This window comes from Crocuta crocuta, unplaced genomic scaffold (assembly GCF_008692635.1).
Source record: "Crocuta crocuta isolate KB4526 unplaced genomic scaffold, BGI_CrCroc_1.0 scaffold138, whole genome shotgun sequence".
Classification (NCBI taxonomy): domain Eukaryota; kingdom Metazoa; phylum Chordata; class Mammalia; order Carnivora; family Hyaenidae; genus Crocuta; species Crocuta crocuta.
In genome coordinates this window covers 7226448-7254255 of record NW_027532585.1, presented here as the reverse complement: position 1 = coordinate 7254255, position 27808 = coordinate 7226448, and the positions used below count along the sequence as shown (strand labels likewise).

Here is a 27808-nt window from a genome sequence, read left to right as displayed (position 1 = left end):
CTAACAAAGTGCAGCTGAATTCCGAGCAGAGTGCCGTTAATGCTAGAGCAATAGTTTTGAGTCTCCTGGCGTATCTCCTTCAGAAGTTTTGGGCTGTTTCTAATAAATGCCGACTTACCATTGCAATGACAACCTTCAGTCCTTTCTGATACATTCCATTTCAGGCTTGACGGATGTCCTGTGTACCTGAGTCTAAAATCTTAAAAACAATTTAAAGTAAAATCTTAAGTTTAATGATAATTTCATAGATTAAGGGACATGCAATGACATGGACTTCTGGAATGTAGTCCTAGCACCAAATCATCATAGTTTTTATCTGTGTAATAGGCTTTTTTCATAAGGATATTGAGAGTGCTACCCACACGAGATGAAAGTTGTATTTGCTTTTGTTTCTACATAAATTGAAGACCTTGCTTAAAAAAAAAACACAATTTGATTTAAAGAATAGTAGTTGAACTGGCCTTTCCTTTACTGTGGAAGTAAATACATGTTTTATCTACATTTGAATATGGTGTAACACCTTATGTATTGTTTTAAAAGCACTTGAACATCTAGGTACATACTTAATCATTACAGTAGCCCTGAAAAGAAAGTATGACCCCACTATACAGATGAGGCTAAGGCTCAGAGAGGTTGAATGACCGCACTAGGTCACACACACACACACACACAACCAGGTCATAGACTCTAAGCTCAGCTCTCTCTGCTGCCCCTCGCTGCTTCCTGGCCTGTTGTGCTGCAGTGTCCTTTGCTCCTCACCCTTCCAGGAGTTACATTAGCAAAAATCACAGGATGCCTGGGGGGCTCCATGGGTTAAGTGTCTGACTCTGGGTTTCGGCTCAGGTCATGATTTCTTGGTTTGTGAGTTCAAGCCCCACATTGGGCTCCATGCGGATGGCACAGAGCCTGCTTGTGATTCTGTCTCCCTCTCCCCCCTACCCATGCTCGTGTTCTCTCTCTCTCACACAAAATAAATGGATAAACTGAGACAAAAAAAATTAAAAATTACATACATGGTTGCTTAAGTATACTGCATTATAGTGAAAATGCAGTTAAATATTCACTCTTTTAAATTGATCTTAGATACAGAGAAAATGTGTTTAAAATTGAAGTGTTTCATCTTTTCTGGAGAAATTTTTTAATAACCGTAAAATTGCCCAACCAGGAAGGCCGTGGTGACTGTCACAGAAGACATGATAAATAAGTACTGGAGCACATAAGTCACTGTAGCGTTCCACATCTGAAGGAGAGCGCACACAGCTCTGTTTCGCTCCGGTCGGGGACGGTCTAAGTCACGGTGGCCAGTGCACAGCTCTGTGGCGGCGGATTTCTGTAAAAGATCTGATTCAAACATGCACTTTGGTTGGCTTGCACTTTAGAAATTAAGCATAGTGATTGAGTGTCCATATAAGGCATAATGAGAGTTGATTTTTCTCTTTCAGAAGCAGTCTGTCTCGGAGATCCACGCTTAGGGGAAACACCGGAGGCCAGACTTAGAGGCAGCACAGCATCCTGCGTGTCTGTTGTGAAAGTTGTCTTCTGTGCCTCCATTTCTGTGTGCTTGCCGCTCTTCTGTTGGGTTGGGAAGTTTTGTTTTTTTTCCTCTGAGTTCTTCCTCCCAAATAAATAAGTCTTGCATCAAAGTTTCATACCGTACTCATGGGGATATCGGGAAGGGATACATAGGGATTTTCTACTGTGAATATAAATTTTTAGGACTTACAGGTAACCCTGAAGAAAATAGAGCTTTGTGTTACTAACAGATAAATCGAACTGATAGATGCAGGAGTTCGTTTGGATTTTTCTGTATGTTTGAAATACTTGGTAATAAAACATGCCCTGCTCTCTGACATCATCTGCTGCTTCCACTTAATAAATGTTGTTTGGCTTGTTGTTGCTTCAGTCCTGGCTCCTCTTTTCCAAATGGCCACTCTTGAGGTCATGAACTGCTTTCTCCATCCTGACTAGGATCTCTTTTCCTATGGCCTCTGGGCACAGACTCTGTCCTTGGGCGCTCAACCCCTCCTCAGCTGTGGAAGGGACTTTCTCTGCTTCTGCCGTCCCGACGCTTCCAGATCGGCCACCGTCTGGACTTTTTATTGTACGTAGGATTTACATTTCCTGAGGTACAAATACAGTTAGTTTAAGTTAAAAATTGAAGTTAGAGTATGTATTTTTCTTGAAGCACATAAAGGAATCTTAGTTTCTCCTAAGCATGTGCAGAATTATGGGCCAGCTGACTTTCTGGCCAGCCTATAAGTTTCTGTTGGGAAATTGTCCATGATTTAGTATCAGACTCATAACCTAAAAAGGTGTCACCAACTCAAGGAATTTTAAGACTTCATTTATTTTGCTTCTACTGATAATATGCGTTAGCCAGATTAAATGGAAAATTTTTTCATGTAAAAAGTTGTTTGAGCATTGATGTGGCTTTTTTTTTTTTTTTTTTTTTTTTTAAGTTATTTGGGAGAGGGGGAGAGAATCCCAAGCAGCCTCTGTGTTGTGAGCGCAGAGCCCAGTGTGGGGCTTGAACTAGCAAACTGCAAGATCATGACATTAGCTGAAGTCAGATGTTTAACCAACTGAGCTCCTGATGTGCCTTTATTAGATAAAAATGTATGCTGCTTTGCTCAAAATCCTTTCACTTTTCAACCCTGTGTTCTTACGGCTAATTTGCTAACTTCTTTTTCTTATTTGTACATGTTTGGAGCCTTGGATGCTTCGTTCTCCGTTCAATTCCAGCCATGGTGAGAATACAAATGAAAATTGTGGAATCAGAAAATTGGCCTTTTCATTGTGGAAAAGTAGAGAAGCAAGTCAGAGAACACGCACAAAAAAATCTAAAGTTTAAGATTCCAAGGTTTTACATGGTGCTGGAAATTTGAATACAAAGAGTTTAATTAAATGGAGTTTAATATGGTGATTCAGCCGTTTCTTATTCCCCAAAAGAGACTAATACTGTCTGTAGTACTAGTTTCACAATTAAAGATCTGGATTAATTTTACATAATCCTATACTGGACCCACTTTACTTTTTAAAATTTTACTTAAATCCAAGCTAGTTAACACATAGCATAGTAATGGTTTCAGAAGAATTTAGTGATTCATCATTTACATGTGACACCCAGTGCTCATCCGGATAAGTGCCCTTGTTAATGCCCATCCCCCATCCAACAGCCCTCCTGCACCCCTCAGTTTGCTCTCTGTATTTAAGAGTCTCTATGGTTTGTTCCCTCTGTTTTTTTTTCCCTTTTTGTATGTTCATCTATTTTGTTTCTTAAATTCCACATGAGTGAAATCAGATATTTTTCTTTCCCTGACTTCACTTACCATTATACACTTAGTTCCATCCATGTTATTGCAAATGGCAAGACTTCATTCTTTTGATCAGTGAGTAATATTCTACAGAGTGTGTTTGTGTGTGTGTGTGTGTGTATCACATTTTCTTCATTCATCAGTCGATGGACATTTAGGCTCTTGCTATAGTTTGGCTATTGCTGATAGTGCTGTGTAAACATTGGAGTGGATGTGCCCCTTCGAATCAGCATTCTTGTATCCTTTGGACAAATTCCTAGTAGTGCAATTGCTGGGTCTAGCAATAGCTATATTTTTGATGGACCTACTGTAACATTATTAACATTCAAATATTTACTGACCTCTACTTGCCTGAGATTGAAGTAGGTGCTGTTTCTAATTATTAGGGCCGTGTGTGATCTGTCACACCTGGTGTTCAGTTTCCCTCAAAATATGTAGCTCAGTCAGATAAGTACCACATTGCTGAAACCATATAGCCAAACAAATTATTCCATGGCAAAGGACATGTAAATATTGTGATAAAGGTGTGTCTGAGAAGGTGTATTTGATATGCCTTTTGGTAGAATTCTTTTGTTGGGGCAACTAGAAATGTAAAAGCCTGAAAACTGTGAATGAAGGGGACTCGTTTTCTGAACTTGAGCTCTCTTGCTATATAGTAAATGCTCCAGAAAACCAGTAGGTGAGGATCCTTCTCTGCAGGGCCCTAAACAGCCAGATTCCAGGAGAGGAATTAAGTGATCTTGAGGCCGAATACTGGGAGGCTGCTAGCCCAGAGCAGTCAACCAGTAGTGTAACTGGTGGGCTCATCAATGATACAGCTACTGCCGGGACGCGGCAAATTGAGCCCTTCGGGGGTTGGCCAGAGAGGCTCGCCTAGGCTACTCGTCTGCTGGTGGACCCGTAGCCGGCCAGGCACCCAAGCAATGCTTACTCATTAAACATACAGGATTGTCAAGGATGGCTTTTGCTTTGTTTTTCCAGATAAAGGGAATTGGAGGGAAGCCTGTGGTCCTGGGCTCTCAACCCCTGGAGGGTGATTCTGCTTGCTGGATTAAAAAGAGGTTCAGTTACTGCACATCTGCACAGAGAACCAACACATTTGTCTGCTGCCCCGAACCTTGGTCAACTTCCTGTTTAGATACTGCAGTCCATCCTCCGTGGGAAGCTTCTCTGACCTCAGCAGTAGCTTTCAGATAACCTGGATTTGGGTTTCATTGAGGACTTTAGCTGCCCTGCCTCGGCCATTTTCCTGTGCTTCCCTTTTTACTGTGAGACTCGGATGATGCCTTTTTTAAAACCAAGCAGTGATAGGAAGCCTTCCAGGAAGTGAGACCGACTGTGAGGCTAATTCGAAGTCAGAAGCCCATTCTGCCCCCACGGGTGTGCCTAGATTTCTCTAGAAATGCATTCAGTGAACCCATAAAGCATTCATACATGTGTGAAATGGAAGACATAAAATTTGGAAGAATTGGCAGTTTGAAGGAGAGTGCTTACACGGGTTTGGGTGTGGGTCGAATGACTGATGTTACCCAGGCCTTTGCCTTTGGTGACATTCCGTGTTTCCCTGATTCAGCCAGAAAGCATCACATTTCCCAAAAGCAAATCCAGTAACCTTACGTGTAATTCTCACTGTCATGACAGAGCTGGGTTGTATGTTTTAAACCTTAGAGCAACTGGTGTCTACCCCCAGCCTAAGGGTCTGGTCTTCGAGATGCAGTGTTTCTATTCCTCATGTCGTGCGGCCACTACTTTGTTCTCTCTTCTTGCCCTCGGGTCCATGGTTTTTGCTGCCCGTGGAGCACTGCAGAATCAGGCCCTTGATTTCCTCTGGGATGGCTTCCTGGTCATGTAATACGCACTGTCGCCTGTTCTTTCACTTCTCAAGAGGGTTTTGGGAAGTCCATGTTTACGGCTCTGTAACATCTCCTTTGGGGCTTTTCATACGTGTTTCACCTTTCATCATTTGGGGGTCCAAATGATGGGGGTGGGTACAAAAATTGGGGGCTTCCACAGGTTTGAGAACCGTTTGTACTCATGAACCTTTAATTTCATAGGCCAGAAAACTGAGCAGTCAAAAATTAAGCATCTTTCCTCTGTCACAAAGCTAGTAGGTAAGGGAGCTGAACGGGGGAATCCCAGACTCCCTCATTTCCAAAGCTGTGGTCATTCCACAACATCTGGTGTCCCCACTGTGTATCGCTGAGTGCTCGAGTCCGTTACCTCTGCGTGAAATTCACAGTTGTCTTCGTGCCTTGTGTGTTCTCCACCGAGACCTGCTGTACGGCGCGATTCACATTGGCAAAGGACTCTCACCGTCAGCAAGCACTGGGGCTGCAAAGATGAGCAAAGTCCTTGGAAGGAAGGGGCTCACAGACTCTTTGGGACGATGGCCCTTCAAAGTGACCTTTTAAAATTTCTACAGATCTTCACAAAGGAGGGGTTGCCCAGCTTTTTGGGTAAAAAGCCTCCAGCCCTGCTAGTCTCCCACTCGTCCGTCTCCATAGCTTGGGCCACCTGCATTTCCCTCCTCCCCGAATGCACATCTGATAGAAAGATCTGATAGGCATCTGGGACAGACTGACTATACTTTGATGTGAAGGAGTTTGAAAGAACTAATCTCTCCACCGGTATTTACAGTTGTAGCCCTTTATTTCTTAATCATGGAATGAAAATGTGAACTACCCTCCAATTAAAGCCATCAAACTGTCAGGAACATCCAGAATTGAAATTTAACTTCTCACAGGTAAACCTCATTAGGCAAAGGGGTGCTGATAGAGGCCAGCTTAGCAATGAATCACAAGTGAGGGAGAGGGCTGTCTGCTGTTACATTTCCCCTTTTGTCAGGATGTGGTCTGTCCTTCTCAAACCTCTATTCTGTCTGGAGAGACACAGGCCACCCACCATATATGGCTATTGGACACTTAAAATGCGGCCAGTCCAAATTGAGATGTGCTATAAATGTATAATACAGAATTTTGAAGACAGTATTAAATATCTCTTTTACACTGATTACACAAGATATTTGGGATCTACTGGGCTAATACTAAGTTCACCTGTTTCCACTTTTTAAATGTGCCTACTGGAACATTTAAAATGACCTATTTGGCTTTCATTATTTTTTTTTTTTTTGAGACCATGCCCCTCCTAACGCCCAGTATTTAGATCTGCTGCCAAGTTCCCCTGTGTAGGTGCTCCTGCATGGCTTGTCCGGCTCCAGTGTGGCTCCTTTTTAATGTAAAACGGGCAAAAAGGCTGCTCAGTAAATGTTATTGGAAGGAATTAAGTGAAAATGGGTCCTCTTTTCCCCCACTTATGTGAAGTTTACAACATTTACTGACCACAGGTCACTTTCACTGGAAGCTGTCAAGTCTGAGAGAGTTGGAAACCAACGGAGAACGGACGTGAAATGTTTTTAAAAAATTTTTAAAAAGGAAAAGCGTTAAAAAAAAGTTATTAGTCTATAGACTGACATTTACAAGGCTAATGGAAGTGGGGGCGGGGAAAAGAGGAAACAGGTTGATCTTCCCCGAGGTCAGTTTGACACTACACATCAAAAGCCTTAAATTGCCTATTCCCTAGAGTCTAGAATTTTACCTTCTTGCAGTTTACTTCAAGGAAGTGATTGGGCAAAAGCACAGATATCTAACTGCATGATTAAAAGTTCACGTTCACAATAGCAGGTGAACTACATTAGAACGTTAAGTAGTGGCTAAAAACAGATGTTCAAGAAGAGAATTAGAACAGCTGGTTATGTTACAGTATGTAGGGACTGAACTAAAAAGAACGTAAGTTTTTACGCAAGCGGAAGGGCGCTGGAGGAGCGTGACACCAGGATGTGAACAGTGATGATCTCTGGGCGGTAGGACAGGTGTTGTTCTGCAAGCTCCTTACCGGCGTTTTCTTATTTTGCAATGAGCACACGTGGTGCAAGGACACTTTATTGATGACTTATCAAACCTATAGGTTCTGCACTAACAGCCAACACTTACTGAGTGCTCACCATGTGTAGGCATTATGCCATTTTGCTTCCTGGCATCCGAGTTTTAAAAATCAGGCACCTTCTAGACTTCATCGGGGACGCTGGCCAGAAAAGCCCGCCTATTGCCTCCTAGCTGCAGTAATTGCACAGACAGATAACCAGCAATTGCCATGACAAACAGAAGCGATGCCAAAGTCAACAGTTTCGCATGGGTCTGAGCAGTGAATCCTGCGGAGTCGGCAGCGGATGGTACGGTGCTCCCTGCCACACCGATCAGAGGCTGGGAGACCCCCCGCAGAAATTAGCACTTTTGTTTGTTTGCCGATCTTGGTCAACGCCACGTTAAAAAACGCGAGAAGCGATGGGGGCCCAGTTCCCAGCAGCGCCTGATGCACCTCCCGCGGCCCGCGCCGCGCTCGCCGCCGCCTCCGCTCGGTGAGAACGACAGGAGCCCCACGTGGCTCCCACCTGGGNTGGGGACCCCCGGCCCCCGGCCGTCCCTCCCAGCCGCACGGATCCCGCGCGGACGCGGCGGCGGAGCGGCGTTGTGGGCTTTGTTCGGCTTTGTTTGAGTGGCACCTGAGCGCGGCCGCGAGGCCCGCGCGCTCCCCGGGGAAGCCGGAGTCACCTGCGCGCCTGCGGGAGCGCACCTGGCGCACGCTTCCGCCCGGCGCCCCGCACACCGCCCCGGCCCCGGGAGACCCGGCCGCTTACGGGGCCGCGGAGCGTGGCGGGCCCGGGGGGGGCCTCTCTTTTGGAACTCGGGCACGGGGTCGCAGAGCCACGGGGGCGGACCACAGGTAAGGGGACAGGGCCTAGGTGGCAGTGGGTGGAGGAGGGAGCCATGTATTAAACTCGACCTGCTTCGTTGGCACCGTCACAGCCTCTTGATTTGGAGGCTGCGGAAGGGGAGTCGCCCTTTTAATGTTCGGAGGACATGCCCAAGCCCCCCCCTCCCCGCGCCCCTCTTTTTCACGGCCTATGCTGTGTTAAGGGGACTCCAGTGAAACTTTCCCAGCAGCGGAGTGCCCCCAGCGAAGACTCTGCCCTTGGGCCATGGGGATTAGTCCTCGTGGTGATTTCTCATACTGGGGACCCCCCCCCTCCTGCTTTCCTCCTTCCTGGGGGCTGCGTCCTTGGCCACCTGCTGGGAGAGTAAGTGGGAGGGTCTCAGAATTACACCTTTGAAACTTGCCAGGTGGCATCAGTTGAAGAACCTGGTGGGCACCCGGGCAGAAAGGAAGGGAGGAGGGCACCTTCCCGCCCCCTCTGGAATCTGTGGCTCTCCAGCCAAGAGGGGCCATTCAGTGGGGGCACCTGCTGTGTGTCTGGTGTCTTGGACCTGAATAATCAGAACCTGCAGTTTGTAGATTATGAGGTTTTTTTAAACAAACAAAACCCCCGGAACCTTTAAATGTTTTATAATTTCAGGTATAAAAATTCAAGGTCTGTTTGGCTTCCATTGTGACCTTATATTAAGAAATGGGCATTTGTTGAGAAAAGAGTAGGAAAAGACTTTTTTTTTTCCTCAGTGCTCGTCACCATAAATATATTTTTAATATAGTTGATACACAGTGTTACATTAGTTTCAGGTGTACAACATAGTGATTTGGCAAGTTTATACACTATGCTATGTTCACAAGTATAGCTACCATCTGTCCAGCTACATCACTATTACAATATCACTGTATTCCTTATGGTGTGCCTTTTATTCCTGTGACTTAGTCATTCCATAACTGGAAGCCTGTCCCTCCCTTCCCCATGACCCATTTCGCCCAGCCTCCCACCCCCCACCGGCAACCGTCAGTTTGTTCTCTGTAAAAAAGTCTGCTACCTTTGATGTTGCCTTTAAAGCGCTGCCTAATTTATCTCCTTCCTACCATCCCAATCTCCTCATCTATCTCTCCGCTTGGCTCGCTGTGACCCAGCCACATTAGCCTCTGTCAGTTCCTTGAGAGTGCCAAGTTCTTTGCTTATTCAAGGTCTGCTCAGTGTATAATGTTCTTTTCCAAGCTCTGCCTTCTAGTCTAAATTTATTTTTTTTAAATAGTTTATTGTCAAGTTGGTTTCCATGTAATACCCAGTGCTCATCCCCACGAGTGCCCTCCTCCATGCCCATCACCCTCCTTCCCCTCCCCCCCACAGCCATCAGTCCTCAGTTTGTTCTTAGCATTCAAGAGTTTCTCATGGCTTGCCTCCCTCCCTCTCCCCCCATTTCCCCCCTTCTTCTCCCAAACGGTCCTCCGANAATAGTTCATTTTTGCTCTTGATTCCCTTGCCTTTGGGGATGTGTCAAGTAAGAAATGGCTGCGGTTGAGATCTAGGAGGTTGTTTCGACTTTCTCCTCTAGGGCTTTGATGGTTTTCTGTCTCACATTCAGGTCCTTTATCCATTTTGAGTTTATTTTTGTGTATGGTGTGAGAAAGTGATCTAGTTTCATTCTTCTGCATGTTGCTGTCCAGGTCTCCCAGCACCACCTGTGAAAGGCTGTCTTTTTACCATGGGATACTCTTTCCTGCTTTGTCAAAGATTAGTTGGCTGTACATTTTTGGGTCCAATTCTGAGTTCTCTATTCCATTCCATTGGTCTATGTGTCTGTTTTTGTGCCAATATCATACTGTCTTGATGATGACAGCTTTGTAGCAGAGGCTAAAGTCTGGGATGGTGATGCCTCCTGTTTTGGTTTTCTTCTTCAATATTACTTTGGCTATTCAGGGTCAGAAAAGACTCCCTTCTTTTTCTTCAGAAAAGTCAACAGAGGTACCACTGCAGTTGGCAAAGGTGGGGGGTAGTTAATTTGTAGATGCGGCTGACTGTCACCAAGGATACCGCCCTTGCTCTTCTTTTTTATTTTTAAAAAAATTTTTAAAAAATGTTTTATTTCAGAGAGAGAGCGAGCGAGCGAGTGAGCATGAGCAGGGGAGGGTCAGAGAGAGAAGGAGATACAGAATCTGAAACAGGCTCCAGACTATGAGCTAGCTGTCAGCACAGAGACCGACACGGGGCTCGAACCCACGAACCGTGAGATCATGACCTGAGCCAAAGTCAGAGGCTTAATCGACTGAGCCACCCAGGCACCCCAGCTTCTTTTTTAGAAATTCAACCCATAACTGTCTCCCAATGGTGTAAGAATTTTCCAGACTAGGTCCCCTGACAAATCCTGGGGAAGAAAGAGGGGGATTCTTTCCTTGATCACACCCATCTGATCAACTGAAAACCATCGGTGACCTTTTGGCCTTTAAATCTAGATTTTGGTCTATTCTCCTGAGCTTGGGATAGCTGTTTCCTTCCCTCAGTTGGCTCTGGTTCCCTGAAAGGAGTCACAGATGTCCAGGTTTTTACAGATAAGAAAACTGAGACCTTGAGAGGGTGAAAGAAGACCCAAGAGCGAATGGGAGAGCCCCCCAGGAACCCGGACTGCTAGGCTTTTAATGAGCTGCATAAATGGTACAGTCATTAATTGGCAGGTGCTGACATCAGGGATAAACTGGTGAAATTACAAACGCCTTTTGTTACAGATGTCTCATCTTGTGTGTCCCTTACAGACTATTTTCATTGTATCCCCAACACCTGACAGGATGCTGGGCACGGGACAGATGCTTGAATGAATGAAATTTCATATATCACTGGAAGGGTCAGCATCCTTGTGAGGTGTTTTAGAACAGTGGATTTCTGTACTTTTTTGTACAGATTTCTGTAATTTTGCCTTTCACGGATCAGTTTTTAAAAAGTTTTCATCGGGAGGAATGTAACAAAATTATCAACTTTTAAACTTATCCTACAAGGGTATTGTTTTTTTTTGTTTTTTGTTTTTTTTTTTTTGCAAATGAAACAAAACCCTGCCATCATCCACAAGGCTAATGCTTCAGCATCACCCCAGGCCAGCTCCCGGGGCGAGCGGAATGCACTTGAAGTTCCTTCCTTGGAGTTTACCCTTTCGTCTTGTAAACAGCTCCAGATGGCTTCCTCTCCCACCCACGGAATTACCTGCCGGCCTGCCCTCAATATGATTATTGTCCCAGGCCCCTTCTCTTCACCTGGGTTTCCCTGCTCTCCCTTTAGGAACCATTGCCTTCACCCAGGAAGGCATTGTGATCTCCTGTCATCCTGGCATCAACCTTTTTAGGTAAACAGGATGGGTGATGGCACCTCCGTTTTTGAGGGAAGGAAATTGAAAGACTGGAGTGAAGGAATTTGCTGAGAGGCTCAGGCTTCCTGACATCTGATTGTGTTCTCTTTCTGTGTACTGCACGCATTTTGTCACGGCCAAGCTGTGCACATCAAGACCTGGGTTTGACTCCATACTTGTGCTTCACCAGCTCTTTGACCTTGGGTCCCAACTTCTACAAGACCGTTTTCATGTAGACAATGTAGAAAAATGGAAAGGATCATGTTTACCCTATGGGATTATGGATGTTATATGAAATTAACTTATAAATGTAATAAATCTTTAAAATTGTACAGTTAGAAAGTGTTTTACCAGTAGGGACATTCACACACGATTTCACTAGATCTTTATAATGCTGCCCGAGTTCCTGAAACTAAGATGCACCCCAGTTTGACAGATGGATGATCCTGAGACAGGGAATGTTACCGTTTGCAGAGTCAAACGTTAGAAGCAGAACCAGTCTGGAATTCTGTCCCTGGATTTCTGGTCCTGTGTGCCTTCTCTTATATTTCTGCTTCCCAGAGCCCAATGAACTTGGGTCCTGTACAAATTAAACGAAGGATTTTCAAATAACCACCAAAACACCAACATCTCTCTCGGCTAAAAGTGTCTCTTCACAGGTGCGGCGCGAGTGGGAACCTTGAGATCCAGGCCCATCTGAGCAGGGAATCTGTCACGGTGCATCGTTCATCCCTTGGTGCTGACTTTGGGTTCTCAGAGTGTTGGGTTCTAACGATTTGCGATTCTTTTGGAGGGAGCATGATTCCCGCCCTTCCCCCCCCCCCACCATGCTTTCTCTGCTCTATCAAACTAGAAGCATGTGGCCCACTTCCCTGGACCTCCTGAGCTTGACCAAGTGTTTTAGCAAAAGGACAAGGGAAGGTGACTGTCGCAGTGAAAGACAGCAAGGGCTTCCTGGCTCCATGCTTTTACCTCCAGTTTTAAAGTTTTCCTGTTCAGGTGTTGCGTGTTCTTGTAAAGGGCTCAGATTTCCATCCCGCTGACTGAGCGGAGGCTGCCAAGGGCTAATCTGATGTTTGGGGTTGGAATTGCATTTTGTAAGGAGGTAGAAGTCATTTCCTTTTTCACCCCTGAACTCCTTACATTTCCGGCCCTAAAGGAGAAGGTAGGCCTTGTCCTGCAAAACTGCCTGCAGCCATTGCCGGCCTGGCCCCTCATTTCCAAAAGTAGTCTTGTTTCGGCCTTAGTTTCTTCTGGTGTCTTGGGAAATGCAATCCCTGGTTGGTGCAGAGTTTTGCGGAGCCCTGCAGCAAACTTCCCTTACCCGCTGTCCTCAGTGGTGGAAGCGGGATTTGAACACAGCAGTCACATGAGAAGATGGGGGGTGGTGGCGGTGGTGAAGAGTCTTCTGGAAATCTTCTTGTGATAGATACTGCCGAGGATGGGAGTTGCTGGCAGGTATTAGCTTGTGGAAAACTGCCAAAGGGCAGGATTCAGGCAGCAGATTTTTAATTACATCTCCGTTCCCCTACCTTAGTTCCCCAGGATCAGGAAGGGGATGGGTTGGATAGATCACTGGCAGGCCAGAAGGGAGTCTGATCCACTTATTAGCTGTGTACCCTGGGGCCAAACAATTTCTCTGTGCCTCAGTATTGTCATCTGTGGAATGGAGATACTCTCAGTGGCTGGCTGTGAGAATGAGAAGAGAGAAGATTCAGCAGGCTGGCCTCTGGGGCCAGGCACACAGTAAATGCTCACTGGATGGTAGTAGCTGCTGGATTTTTACTATGCGATGCATCTTTTTAAAAAAATTTTTTTGAGGGGCACCTGGGTGGCTCAGTCGGTTAAGCGTCTGACTTCGGCTCAGGTCATGATCTCAAGGTTTGTGGGTTCGAGCCTTGCATCGGGCTCTGTGCTGACAGCTCAGCTCAGAGTCTGGAGCTTGCTTCAGATTCTGTGTCTCCTTCTCGCTATGACCCTCCCCTGCCCACACTGTTTCTCTCTCTCTCAGAAATAAATAAACCATTAAAAAAGAATTAAAAAAAATTTTTTTTTGATGTTGGGCTATATTTAGAATTCAAATTAGTACCACAAGCAAGTTGTGATGGGGGGAGGGGAGGCGTGGTAAACCGAACGTTTAACAGGTGGGAAGAGACAGCAGAGCGCTGTTAATACCGCACCGGCACCGAAGCCGCATTCATTTCGTTTATCTTGGCATAAGAAGGAATGCAGTGAGTGTAGTGAGCGCAGAGATTCGTCTGGAAGTAGGCATTATGGTGCTCAGTTTTCCCAGCAGGCACGCATCTCCCCTCCTGTGGGCCAGACCAGCGCAGGCGGCTGGGGCTGCCGCAGAGACGGAGCAGGTGAGAAAACACCCCAGCAGGCAGTCTGAGTGTGGGCTGTGCTGCGGGCGCAGGGGAGGGGGGTTGCGGCCGAGGTCCCAGAGCCAGCACCCGGGTGGTCCAGACACCTGTCGGGAGGCATCTGACTTCTCGCATGGATTTGCAGATTGCCAACGTACATTTTGTCCTAATGAGCGGAAACTTAGGAGATTCCAAAAAGCATTGGCCTGGGCGTGCGGGGGCACGGAAGAGAGCGGGATGAAGTGGCTTGGGTTTGTCTCCTGGCCGAGCGAGGGGCCCCGTGTTTCCTGAGTGCCTTCCTAGGCGGCGGGAACCTTTTCTCGTCCCCACGGCAGCCTGGGGAGGCTGCTGGAATCCTGGTTTGATGGAAACCTCAAACCGTTGGGCCCTCCCTGCACGTGCCCAGGGTCAGAGGCTGTGACCTGGGAAAATCAGCCTGAGCCCAACTAAGGCAGAGCCAGCACTGCCCCGCCCCCGTCCCTCTGCCCCGCCCCGGCCTGGCTCCCAGGTGGCAGGCGGGGACTTGCCCTTCATGTGTTGTGTGGAGTGAGAGGAAAGGAAGGAAAGCATGTGCCAGGCTGGAAGCCAGCGGGGATCGTGTGGGCTGCACTGGCCTGCCTCCTCTCCGTCCGTCTTCCCCTCCTCCGTGAGTCTGGGAAGCTTCTGACTCTCTCGCTCTTGTAAGATTCGCTCTCCACTGGCCACTCAGTTCAGGTGCAGATGGGAGCCTCACAGTCATTTGACGTGCAAAGACCGTCGGCTGGTTGGGACATTTGATTCACTTTGTTTCAGACGGGTGTGAACTCCAAGGAGCTGAGTGTTCAGTGGAGTAAGGTCTGACCATCACGGGTCCGTGATGGAGAGATTTAAAACCAGAAGGCACCTTAGCGGCATCTGGTCCAGACTCCTCGTTTTGTAGATGAGGGACCACGGCATCGGATGAGAAGTCGGGTTCTCAGACCCAGGGCGCGGGCTGTGTGCCACCCGGGGGCAGGCGTGCTCCCTACCTGCCCTTGTCCTCTGCTGCTCTGTCGTCTCAGCTTGGATGGAGTCCTGAGCCGTGGCTCAAAGGCCCTGAGCTCCCCTCCGCTCCAGAAGCAGTATGGTTAGAAGCAAGCACCCTAGATTAGGGGCTGAGACCTGAGCTGTGGGACTGTCCGGGAGCCCCCTCCCCGCTTCCGAGCCTCTGTGACCCCTTCCTTCATCTCTCAGGTGTGTCCGGCTCATTCACGGTGAGTTGCCCCTTTCACACATTGTGTCCCTCTCATTGCCCGGAGTCTGCTCCCCAACAGTAGGAACACAGACCTGAGCGGTAGGTGCTGCCCCCTGACGCAGTCCCCACGGTTGATTCAGGTTTGCTACGGTTCCAAGTAAGGGCTGGCAATGGCACCTATAGGAACCTGAGTTGGGTCATTTTAAACTTTCTGGCAAAAAAAAAAAAAAAATCTATTTCTTGGATAATTCAGTTTTCAAGGCAGCCCTTGCTCTCAACCTGCTCAGACTCCTCTGAATGTCAAGTTCTGTTTTGTTGCTGCGGCTGGGAGATGTATTGTTTTTTTAATGTTTATTTTTGAGAGGGTTTAACTGGGGGAGGGGCGGAGAGTGAGGGAGACACAGAATCCGGAGCAGGCTCCAACCTCTGAGCTGTCAGCACAGAGCCTGATGCGGGGCTCAAACTCACAAACCGGAAGATCATGACCTGAGCCGAAGTCAGGCGCTTAACCGACTGAGCCACCCAGGCGCCCCTCATCCCTTTCAGTTCTTATACTACATGTCCACGTGCTAAAGTGTAAGACTGTTTAGATTTTACATCCTATCTTTGTGGTTGAAAAGGATATTGATCATTTCTTGGGCCTCACAGCTAAAATTAGAAGTATACCTCATGTATGTGCTTTTATAGCATCTAAGTTATAGGCTATAGTTCTTATTAAAAGCTCTCACTTCCGACCCTTACCTCCCTTAAAAATCGTTATCAAGCCCCGTGGAACTGAATGTTACCTATACTATCAGCATTACTAGGCAATTTTTTAAAAACCTTTTTGTGACTTCCTCAGCCATGTTACTTTTTAATAAATAATTTAGAGGGTGTAGACGTTGTGATCTTGCTAGAAGGTTTCAGAAAATTAGGACACTGGCAGTCATACCTTCAGTCTCCTTGATTCTAACTCGTCCTAAGAGATGGAGGCAATGAGACGGAGGGGCTTTACTCGAGGTCACGTGGCTGGTCAGGGGCCACGCCAAGCTAGGACCCGGGACAATAGTACCCCTTGCGGGAGTCTGTGAAGGAGCTGGGGGGTTGGGTGGCGGGTGTCTGGGGAAGATGTCAGCCTTTGAAAGCATTGGCGTGGTCTCCCAGGACTTTGAGGGAGTTTGGATCTTTTCCTGGATTATACAGTTACTGTGGGAAGGAGGAGACTCCAAGGTCATATTTGTACCCCGGAAGAGACTGAGTAGTTGTGTTACTGATGACTTGGGGATGCACAGAGCTAATTGCTGATACTTTTTTCTTATCCTGCCCATAGTCACATCAACATGCCTTCCGTCCTGTTGCTGGAGGTCATCGTCATGTTCCTGCTTTCTGGAGGTAAGCCTTGTCGGGCAGGGGTGAGGTGTTGAGGGGTGTGATTTGCTTCACATCCTGTCAGTTTTAACTTTTGGCGGTCTCTCGAAGGCATCGGGGTCTCTCCACTCCGTGGCCCCCTGCCTTGCAGAAGCCCTGTCATCTGGTGCTTGGACCACTCTTCCAACCAAAGCAGCCCAGCCTCTGGGTGGTCACCCTGGGCCCTCCTGGTTCTGCTGCAGCCCCTTGGCCACAGAGCAGTCGTTTCAAAATGCAACTCTGACTGCCTGGGCCCCTCTCCACCCCACCCCGCCTTCTCTCTGCCTAAAATAAAAACCAAAAACAAACACTTTTTAAAAAATGTTTATTTAGTTTTGAGAGAGAGACAGCGTCAGAGACAGAGTGTGAGCAGGGGAGAGGCAGAAACTGAGGGAGGCAGAGAATCCGAAGCAGGCTCCAGGCTCTGAGCTGTCAGCACAGAGCCCGACGCGGGGCTTGAACTCATGAACAGCAAGATCATGACCTGAGCCGAAGTCAGATGCTCAAGGGACTGAGCCACCGAGGTGCCCCAGTCTGCCTCAAAATTTTAAACGATACCCCATGGCTCTTAAGAGACCCTGCTTGATCTGACCCCGTGCCACCTCCAGTCCCCTCCAGTCCCCTCTCCCTCCTCGCCGCAGCGCACATCCCTTCCGGTCCTTCCCAGAACCCCTGCTCCCTCCCTGCCTGGGCATTCTCTGTGATGGTGGCCCCTCCCCCCCTCCCCCTGCACTGCCACCCTGGCAAACTCTTCCTTACCTTTCAGCCCCTGGCACAACTCCTCTGGGGCCCCCAGATTAGGTTCTGTCCCCCTTAAAAAACCTGTAGCCCTGGGTACCGCTACTGTGTAGTGGTACCTGTGTAACCTGTGCAACACTGAGATGAGTTCACTTCTGTGTGAAGTTTTAAAAATCTTTTTAAAGGGGCGCCTGGGTGGCTTAGTCGGTTAAGCATCCAACTTTCGCTTAGGTCATGATCTCACGGTTCGTGGGTTCGAGCCCCATGTTGGGCTCTGTGCTGACTGCCAGCTCAGAGCCTGGAGTCTGTTTCAGTCTGTGACTCCCTCTCTCTCTGACCCTCCCCTGCTCACGCTGTCTCTCTCTCTCTCTCTCTCCTAGAAATAAATAAAACATAAAAAAAAATTTAAAAATCTTTTTAAAGATTCCAGGGGTGCCTGGGTGGCTCAGTCAGTTAAGCGGCTGACTTCAGCTCAGGTCACGATCTCACGGTTCGTGGGTTCGAGCCCCATGTTGGGCTCTGTGCTGACTGCCAGCTCAGAGCCTGGAGTCTGTTTCAGTCTGTGACTCCCTCTCTCTCTGACCCTCCCCTGCTCACGCTGTCTCTCTCTCTCTCTCTGCCCCTCCCCCACTCACTCTCTGTCTCTCAAAAATGAATAAACGTTAAAAAAAAAAAATCCCTCCAAGTGGCCCTACCCCCACTGCCTTCAGGACTTTCATCATGGTTCACTGGTGTTCAGCAATCCTGGGGCTTCCTTGACATGTTACCCCTGCTCTCAAAGTTTATTTAAAAAAATTGTTCTTAAGGTTTATTTATTTTGGGGGGGGGGGTGTGCAGAGAGAGAGAGAGAGACAGAATATCCCAAACAGGCTCCATGCTGTCAGTGCAGAGCCCAGCATGGGGCTCAAACTCATATACCGTGAAGTCATGACCTGAGCTGAAATCAAGAGTTGGTCACCTGGGGCGCTTGGGTGGCTCAGTCAGTTAAGCGTATGATTTTAGCTCAAGTCATGATCTCACGGTTCATGGGTTCAAGCCCTGCGTCAGGCTCTGTGCTGACAGCTCTGAGCCTGGAGCCTGCTTCGGATTCTGTGTCTCCCTCTCTCTGCTTCTCTTTCTCTCTCTCAAAAATAAATAAATATTAAAAAAAAAAAAAAGAGTTGGATGCTTAACCGATGGGGCCACCCAGGCGCCCCCAAGTTTGTTTTAAATTGCTATTGGTTACTTATATATTATCATTACAATTTTACTAGATAGCGTATAAAAGGATGAAAGATGTATTCATGAACTTTCTACCCCCAAACTTCTTGTCCCTTGTTCATGTGAATTGCATTGCGCACAGTAATTAATCAGCATTTATCACAGCCCTACCCCTTTGGAGATCTCTTCTCTCTAGCATTTCTCCATCACAAGTAGCTCTGAAAGGAGAGTCTTGATGTAATTTTCCCCTTCTCGATCAGTAGTTTTCCTTTGGATCCCTTCCCAGGTGTGATGCTCCAGGGAGGGCAAAGGCTGCAAGCAGCTTTGTGACTCTTAATTCATTTGGCCAAATTGTTTTCTAAAAGGGCTGGACCAGTTTTCAGTGCCCCCGCTGGAAAAGTTTTTCTTGATTTGATCTTTCCCTGATTACCNGCGAGATCATGACCTAAGCGAAAGTCGGACGCTTAACCGACTAAGCCACCCAGGCACCCCGTCCCTGATTACCTTTAAATTTAGAAGCTGATCATTTAAATTTCACTGTTACAAGGGTCTCCCATTGTTTGGGTTAAAACATGTCACCTGTTTAAACTTTTTCCCTTGTGCTTGTCTGTGAATTGTATTTCTTTTATGAATTGTATGTTTTCATCCAGGGTTAACTTTTAGGGCAAGGTGCTGCGCCCCAGAGGGGCACCCAGTTATTATGCCTGATCTAGGGGCGAAACTCATCAGATTCACAGGCTCTCTGTGTCCCCCTCTATGTATATTTTTAATTTTTCTCTTCAGAATACCCAGATCTAAATACAGAGGTACCTGATTGGTATCTAAATTGGAGGAGTTTCTTTATGCTTTTCATCTGGTAATTTTTGAGATACAACATCATTGACTTCCTCCACATTCCAGTTTTCTCTCTTACTACCTCTTAGTTCTGGTCACATAATGTGGACTCTAAGACTTCTCTCTGCAGTGACTGCTTCTGGTATTTTCTTCCCTAGCACACCAATCTCATCCTCTTCAGGAAGTCCACGTAAGCAGGGAGACCATTGGGAAGATTTCAGCTGCCAGCAAAAGTAAGCCCATGTGTGATTCAACCCTCCAGACCCCCATTTTGCGTCTGCATGATGGACGCAAGGGCAACTGTGTTACTCCAGAACATTCCTGTCCCATTCCTATCTTCCTTTCACCTAGTGACCAGAGTCCTTTCCCCCAAACAGGCCTGACCAGCTCTCCCACGTGGGTGAAAGCCCTTGGTAAATCCTTGTTGCTGAATTTCTTGGTCTTGCCTGGAAGTTCTGTGTGACCACCATCTCCCCAGCCAGCCTCATCTCCCGCCATGTTCCCTCCTCTTCCACCGTTTCCGGCATCCGCTCCCCGTGCTCAAGCCACACCTGCCCATTCCCAGAGGCCCCGAAGGTCCCTTCCCTCCCTCTCTGGTGAAAGCCCCCTCAGTTGCTGCCTTCTGGGTGGCGCCTTCTCTCTGGTGCTTCTCTGCCCCCCACTCCCCTGCAGCCTCACGCTGAGGCGGTGCGACAGGGACTCTGCGGCTAGACAGCCTGCGCTGCTCCCCAGCCCCGTCACTTACTGGCACTTTAGCCTTAGGGAAGTTCCTGAACTGTCCTGGGCCTTTCTTTCCTCGTCACTCCGCTGGGAACAAAACCCGTACATCTGTTTAGGGGTGAGGCGGGGCGCTGGGGAGCTGAGAGCTAAAGGGCATAGGGTTTCTTTTGTGAGGTGGTGGAAAATGTTCTGAATTTGACTGCGGCAGTGATGGAATGTATCTGTGAATATACGAAAAGCCATTGAGTTATCACCTTTCAGTGGATGAATCATCCGGTTTGTGAGTAGCAACTCCTCAGTGAAACTGTTAAATAAAAAAAAATAGCAATCTATCTTAGGGTGGGCATAAGAATGAAATAAATTAGCACGTGTAGAGCGTTGGAGGCAGTGAAGGGCGTACGGGAAAGACACAGTACCGTTCTCACTTGAACTCTGGGGTAATGTCGCCTCACGTGCCAGGGTGTCTGGCTGAATCCTGAACTAGACTGTGGCCCCCGAGGGCTGGGACCAAGGCTCTTTAGAATCCCTCACTGGCCCAGCAGCCCCTCCTCTCCTATGGCTCAGTGGGTGGTGTTGAACTAGACATTTCCCTCATTACGAAGACTGTGGGCTTCGTGCGGGTGGGGGAGGCCTGGTCGGGGGAGCAGACTTCCTGCTGCAGGAAGGAAGGACCTTCTACTGCGTTAATTTTGCCCACGTGCTAAGAAGAGCAGCAGCCCCGTCCAGCCCCAGGGGTTGTTTTCTGCCTCTGCTCTGGTTCAGGAGGGAGACCCTCTCGAGACCAGACGCCAGGGAAGCCAGTTGTCACACATGATGTCTCCCTCTCCCCCTAGTGATATGGTGCTCAGCTGCCGTGGACGTCCTGTTTATGATCGATGGCTCCTACAGCGTCGGGAAGGGGAGCTTTGAAAGGTCCAAACGCTTTGCTGTCATGGTCTGTGATGCTCTGGACATCAGCCCTGAGAGGGTGAGTGCAAGACTTGTCATCTTCGTAATCGGGCATCTTTGGTTGCAAGTGATGGAGATCCAGTTCTAAGCAGAAGGTCACGTGTACCTGCTTGTGGAACAGGAAGATGGAGGTGGGGGTGAGGGGTGGGGGGTGGATCCTGGTGCTGGGCATGGTAGGATCCAAGGGCTCATTCCATCTCATTTTCTCCTCAGTTTTGTGTCCCTTGGTTGGCTTCCATCCCAAGCAAGCTTTCCTTACATGGCAGATTTGCCCTGAAATGTCCTTCGAGCTAGTGACCCTGGTAACAAGAAGGTGGTTTTCTTTCCCTGGACACCTGGCGGAAGCCCCAGGGACGGCTCCCATGGGGCAGGCATGGGTCACATGACAGTCCCTTGACCAATCCCGGTAGTCAGATGGGAGAGACTGTCTGGCCACCTGTGGGTCACCTGCCGATCCGCCTCGTTGGTTTCCCACTAGCAAGAGACGTGTCTGTGGAACAGTGGGAGAGGCTGCGCGTGCTGGCAGACGGGAGCTCTACCTCAGAGGACGGGAGTCCCAACAGGAAGTGCAGCCCCCACCCTCTCCGTTCCCATGAGAGAAACTGCTCCAGCCTGAGTGAATCCAGCCAGTGTCCTCATTTCTTGTTCTTCTGGCTCCAGAGAGCAGCTCTGAAATAGCAGCAGAGTGCACTCGCCGTAGCTCTTGCTGCGAGGAGGGCCATCTTGGGACACCCCAACAGGAAAACGGGCAGCAAACACAGCTCCCAGAAACTGAAACGCTAACAGCCCTCAGACATAGGAAAAGATGCCCAGCCTCACTCACTGTAACAGCACATCTCTCGCTGGAATTCCATTTTCATGTACTGGCTTTGCAAAGATCCGGTTTGGTGACCTGCCCCATTGGCAGATCTGTAGGAACGGGTGCGCACTGATGGTGGGAGTGTAACCTGGTGCAGCCCCTAGGAAGGGAATCTGACAGCGTCTGTCAGAATGACAAAGGCCTGGACCCTTGGTCCTAGGGATTCCGCCCCATGAAATTTATTCTACAGATACCCCCACAAATGCAGAGTACCGCGCACACACAGTTATCCCTTGCAGTGTTGTTTACGTTCGTAAAAGATTTTGGGTAATCCAGGGGCGCCTGGGTGGCTTAGCTGGTTAAGCGTCTGACTTTCGCTTAGGTCATGATCTCGCGGTTCGTGGGTTCGAGCCCCGCGTCGGGCTCTGTGCTGACTGCCAGCTCAGAGCCTGGAGCCTGTTTTAGAGTCTGTGACTCCCTCTCTCTCTGACCCTCCCCTGCTCACACTGTCTCTCTCTCTCTCTCTCTCCTAGAAATAAATAAAACATTAAAAAAAAAAAGATTTTGGGTAATCCAAACACCCATTCATAGGGGACAGGTAAATCCAATATGCCGCATTCCTAGACACACTGAACAGCAGCAGAAAGGGAATGGGGAAGCTCTCTTAGATGGAAGGGTACCAAACCAGATGAGAGTAAAAGTAAGGTGTGAATAGTATGTATAACGTGTTACTTTTTATGAAAAATAAAGGAAGGTAAATAGAGTCTATGTTTGTACTTGGAGAGATTTGTAAAGAGGCTAAGGGCAGTGGTTTGCCAGGGAGGGGGAGGGTGGGAACTGAACCGATGGGGTGCGTCCATGGGGGGACTCAATGATAAAGATTTTTTTATACATGATGGATTTTGAACCATGGGAACCTACTCAAAAGTCGAAATTTAAGAAGGGCGTTTTGGTCTGAAAAGTGATACTTAACTTGAATTAGAGACTCCTTGCAAACAGGTGAGAGAAGGAAGTGGTTTTCCAAGATGACATTCCTGGCTTAATCCTAGAAAAACCTCTAGGATTTAAGAGCAGAAGTGGCTTTTAATGAAAGCAGATTTTCTCCAGAATGGCAGGTACTTTTGAGAGAGGGAGCGCCTTGTCCTGGGCCACCTGCAGACACCATTCCATCCGGGCATGGGCAGCCCAGAAGTTCCAGCCATCAAGTCAGCCCATCCCAGGTCCTCAAAGGTCCAGAGCCACGGGCTGCTGAAACTCCACCTTCCCACACAGGGTCCTGCTTTTCTTTTTTTTTCTTTTATAGCTTATTGTCAAGTTGGTTTTGATATAACACCCAGTGCTCATCCCCACAAGTGCCCTCCTCCGTGTCCATCCCCCCTCCCCCCCACCCCCATCAGCCCTCAGTTCTCAGCATTCAAGAGTCTCTCATGGTTTGCCTCTCTCCNTATTTATTTATTTATTTATTTAAAATGTTTTATTTATTTCTAGTAGAGAGAGAGAGAGAGACAGCGTGAGCAGGGGAGGGTCAGAGAGAGAGGGAGTCACAGACCGAAACAGGCTCCAGGCTCTGAGCTGGCAGTCAGCACAGACCCGACGCGGGGCTCAAACCCACGAACTGCGAGATCATGACCTAAGCGAAAGTCAGATGCTTAACCGACTAAGCCACCCAGGCGCCCCGGGAGGGTCCTGATTTTAAAAGGAAGTGATTCTGACAAAGTTTCATTAGTTATTCCTGGAGAAAGAACCATAAAAATCAAATGCCTGTGGACATTGGCACTGATGTAATGTGTTCTGCAGTGGGTGGCCTGGGGGCCCCAGAGGATGGTGGGTTGGGAGAGAAGAGCTGTGGGCATGATTGGCGAATCTTTTCTTTTTTTTTTTCCACAGATGAAGAAACAGGCTCAGAGAGTTTAAGTAACTGCCCGGGGTCACACAGTAATCATAGGAGACAGATAAATGTGGAAGTATGGGGCTCTTGGCTCTGAGCTCAGGACTTGCTCCATTAGGTCATTTGTCCCTCCCAGCTGGTAGCCCCTGGGTGAGGCTGAGGTGACACTCATAATTCACACCTTGTCACATGGCAGATGGACAGCTGGCATGGTGGCATTGTGTGTGCGCACACGCACGTGTGTGTGTGTGTGTGTGTGTGTAATGTGTCACGGGTGGGTGCTGATGGGATTCAGCGTCGGCACGGAGGGTACAAACACCACCACAAACGACTGTGGCCGGTGCGGCTGGTGCAGCTGTGTCAACCACAGGTGCCCAGAGTTCAGGGAATTAAAACCCAGAGTTGCCAGACCACGTCTCAAATGCGGCATTAAGTTCTGGAGGCAGAATTTTTAGGTTAGATATGGGCAAACCAGACAGGGCCCACAGCAAGGCGCCAGAACGGCGAGAGCCCTGGAAACTTCCATGATAATGAAGGAAGCTGATCATGATTCTTCAGGTGAAGGAGGGTGCAGAGTGCCTCTGTTTCACTGACACTGAATCTGGATGTTCAGAGACTTTTTTTTTTTTTTAATACTTTTTTATTTTTATTTCAAGGAGCGAGAGACAGCGCGAGCAGGGGAGGGTCAGAGAGAGAGGGAGTGACAGACTCTGAAATAGGCTCCAGGCTCTGAGCTGGCAGTCAGCACAGAGCCCAACGCGGGGCTCGAACTCCCGAACCGCGAGATCATGACCTAAGCGAAAGTCGGACACTCAACCGACTAAGCCACCCAGGCGCCCCTGGATGTTCAGAGACTTTATATGGACTTGACCTGAGAAAAACTTTCTCATAGCAGGACTTGCTGAGCTGAGCGGTTGGGGGGTCTGGTTCAGTGAGCAATGGGGCAGCAGGACCTCACACCGCTTGGACTGTTGGTATCGCCGGGTATTTGCATGAAGGGCCGTTTCAGATGGTTCCGTCTGACCTGTGCTTCAGGTTTTATGCTGTGGCCGCTGCATTTCTGTGACTTCTTGTATCTCTACGTGCGAGGGATTTGATTTGCACCGTATTTTACTCTGCTACAACTTCAGTTTTTAAGGTGCTATAAATTAAGTTGCTTTTTACGGATGCTGTGTGGTTGAGGTGGAGTGAAGGTGTTTGAAGTCTTTCTCCCAACAATTAGAAGCTGGGAAGCCCCCTTCCTGGCGCTAATACAGTGACGGCAGCCTGGTGATTACAGTGTGGTGAGGGATCTGGGCAGGCCTGCTTCTGAGCACACAGTAAACCAAAGATAAAAGGCAACTACTTTGCTCCCAAACCACCAATTAAATCAAATGCCTTAACCACTGACTCAAGCCATTTCCATCTTGTTTTGTTTTGAAGTTCTGTCCTTCCTGTTTAATTCAAGTAAATACACTCAGCTGTTGGTCTCAAGGGAATGGTTTCTTTTTTTTTAATTTTTTAAATGTTTTATTTATTTCTGAGAGAGAGAGAGAGAGAGAGAGAGAGAGACAGCATGAGCGGGGGAGGGGCAGAGAGAGAGGGAGATCCAGAATCTGAAGCAGGCTCCAGGCTCTGAGCTGTCAGCACAGAGTCCTGTGCGGGGCTCGAACCCATGAACCATGAGATCATGACCTGAGCCAAAGTCGGACACTTAACCGACTGAGCCACCCAGGTGCCCCAGAATTGTTGTTTTTTAAGTGATCCTTTCGTGTGGCTCAATGAAAATGCATTCAATGCATGGTGTCCCTCCTCCTCACATATTTTCCATCTGCCCCATTTCCCTACCTGTCTTCTCCAGCACCCTTCCAGAATCACTTCATGCAAACACAAGCAATATGAAGTATGCCATGCATGTGTATACACTGTTCTATCCCTTGCCTTTTTTTTCCATATTGTCTTAGAAGTCTTTCCATATCTAGGTATATAGGTAATATAGCCATTAAAATGGGTATATGTTATATTTTATGGCTTATTAATGTTCCATTGTAAGGATTTACTGAGGTTTAATTAACCAATCCCCTATTGATGGACGTCTGCTATTACAAATATACTGGGGCGCCTGGGTGGCTCAGTCAATTGAGTGTCCGACTCCGGCTCAGATCATGATCTCACGGTTCATGGGTTCGAGCCCCACATCGGGCCCTGTGCTGACAGCTCAGAGCCTGGAGCCTGCTTCAGATTCTGTGTCTCCCTCTCTCTCTGCTCCTCCCAACTCATGCTCTGTTTATCTCTGTCTTTCAAAAATAAATAAATGTTAAAAAAAAAAAAATATATATATATATTTATCTATACTGTGAGCTTGTAAATACCTTATTTCACACATATGGAAGTATGTCTGTAGAGTACATTCCCAGGAGCCCTATGCCACTGTATTTTCACTAAATATTGAGAAATTGCTCTCCGTAGGTGCTGTAGCACTTATGTTCTTGCAGCAATGCTTGAGAACTTGCTAGTTTCCCTTGCAAATGTTGTATTTAGATTTCTGCTACATTTCAGTGTGGTACAGTGAAGCATCTTTTCTCAAAGAGCCTTTGTGTTTCCTGTGCGATACCTGTTCATATCCTTTGCCAGTATTTCTATTGTATTGTTGGTCTTTTATGTATCAGTTCCTAGAGACTCTTTTTATATTGGGAAAACTAGCCAATATACTTGACTTGAGTGGCAAACAACTTTTCCATTTGTCTGCATTTTTTTATTGCATTATGGTATGTTTCACCCTGCAGAAGTTTTCTTTGCGTAGCCAGATTTATCACCCTTTTCCTTTATGGGTTTTGGGTTTCAAAGCAAAGTAAGGTCGTTTTCCACTTTGAAGCTATGAAGAAACCCTTTCAAGTTTTCTTCTAGAACTTCCACGGTTGTATTTGTTTCACATGTAAATCTTGAACCCATTTGTGATGGACCCTGTTGTCACTTGTAGGTGGCTCTTCAATTGTCACCTACTAGGCCAGTTTTCCCGCTAGTTGGGGAGGCCGCCTCGATCACATGCTGACTTCAAGGGAGATTTCAAAAGGCTTGTTCCTCAGAATCTCCGCAAGCTTCTCTACTGCTCGGTTTTCCAGTGTCCCTCTCCCACACTTGCCCACCCAGCCTAAATTTCTTCCCACTGAAGCTGCTCAACGGGCTCATCCTCAGAGCTTCCTGGTGAAGGAGATTCCACTGGGCTCTGGTCACCGGATCAGGTGCCAGTGGGCTGGTGGGACCGAGTCCTTGGATGGTGTCCAAAGCGCTAAGTCTGTTTAGAGATCAGCAGTGCAGGAACTCAAGGAGTGGGTAAAAAATAAAAGGGCAGCCTCGTTGCTTAAATGTGAATCACTTGGCCGATTGGCAATCTTGGCCGGAATTGGGGTTAGTTAATAGTGACGGAGCATGGAGTCTTAGAGCGCCACTGATTATGTACAGGGCTTGGGCTTTCGGAAGAAAACCCAAATGTTTATGGCCTTTTCTGCTCGAGACAAGCTAGAGTCCTAGGGGCCCAGAACGTGACTTTACTCAGTTTCCCTTCTCCAGTTTTGCGAGGCGTTGGGTCTGCTCATATGGCCTCTGAGTTAGGATGAGGCGGCATCTGGAATCCCCCGCAGCCCCGAGTCCGTCCGCTGTGGAGGAACTTCGTCTCAGGTTAAGATGCTGATTGTCCCCCCGTGGGACTCTGGTCTGGAGAGGTGGCCTTCCCCCAGCTTGTCAGGAGCGGGCCCGTAAGGACTGACCCGCGCCCGATCGCGGCCGTGGTTGGCGGTGAGCCGGCCGTGAAGGCGGCCGTGCTGAGCGTCCCCGGCTCCCCGGCTTGGGTCGGCAGCATCTTCCTCGAGGTCTGTGCCTGCTGTCTGTGGTGTCACTGAGGCTTAGCGAGGGTCGTAGGCGCGAGGACCCGTGGCCCGGCTCTCTCGTTCCCTAGCCCCAGGCCAGATCCGTGTCTCTCTATGTTTTCAGTTTCCCCAGCAGTGATGTATTGATGGCGCCTCTGTGGGTTAAATGAAATAATGCAAAAGACTGTTTAAAACAGTACCCGCACCTGGGAGGCCGTTGGATATGTGGCCTGTGACCCTGCCCTAGGGACGCTCCCAGCCCAGCCGGGGGAGCTGCCAGAAGCTGCTATTGGGGTTGTCCGTACAGCGCGTAGGCACTTGGTTTTCTCCAGGTCTTTGGCACTTTCTTTTAGGGACACTGGAGAGAGCCCTGGCTCTGGTATTTGTTGAGTGGGCAGGAGGCAGGGTCATTTCCCTTAGGACTGTTTGTGCCTTGACCTCGCTCTCTGCCC

General features: G+C 48.2%; 2 protein-coding genes across 9 annotated transcripts in view; both read left to right on the top strand.

Annotated features, from left to right (window-relative positions):
• The window catches only part of TDRD1 (tudor domain containing 1), a 39569-nt gene extending 37672 nt beyond the window's left edge, over window positions 1-1897 (top strand). For 4 of the 5 annotated variants that reach the window (XM_077779576.1, XM_077779574.1, XM_077779577.1 and 1 more), the window contains one exon: window positions 1443-1897. In XM_077779576.1, the coding sequence (XP_077635702.1) occupies window positions 1443-1630 (188 nt within the window). In that variant the 3' untranslated portion in view covers window positions 1631-1897. The remainder of the gene's footprint in view (window positions 1-1442) is intronic. The other variant, XM_077779575.1, reaches the window with a different exon arrangement.
• Window positions 1898-7662: 5765 nt separating this feature from the next.
• Window positions 7663-27808, top strand: part of VWA2 (von Willebrand factor A domain containing 2) — a 47383-nt gene continuing 27237 nt past the window's right edge. For 3 of the 4 annotated variants that reach the window (XM_077779581.1, XM_077779579.1, XM_077779582.1), the window contains exons 1-4: window positions 7777-8093; window positions 16308-16369; window positions 19315-19389; window positions 20710-20843. In XM_077779581.1, coding sequence (XP_077635707.1) covers window positions 16318-16369; window positions 19315-19389; window positions 20710-20843 — 261 coding nt within the window. In that variant the 5' untranslated portion in view covers window positions 7777-8093; window positions 16308-16317. Of the gene's footprint in view, window positions 7729-7776; window positions 8094-16307; window positions 16370-19314; window positions 19390-20709; window positions 20844-27808 lie in introns of those variants that run through there. The other variant, XM_077779580.1, reaches the window with a different exon arrangement.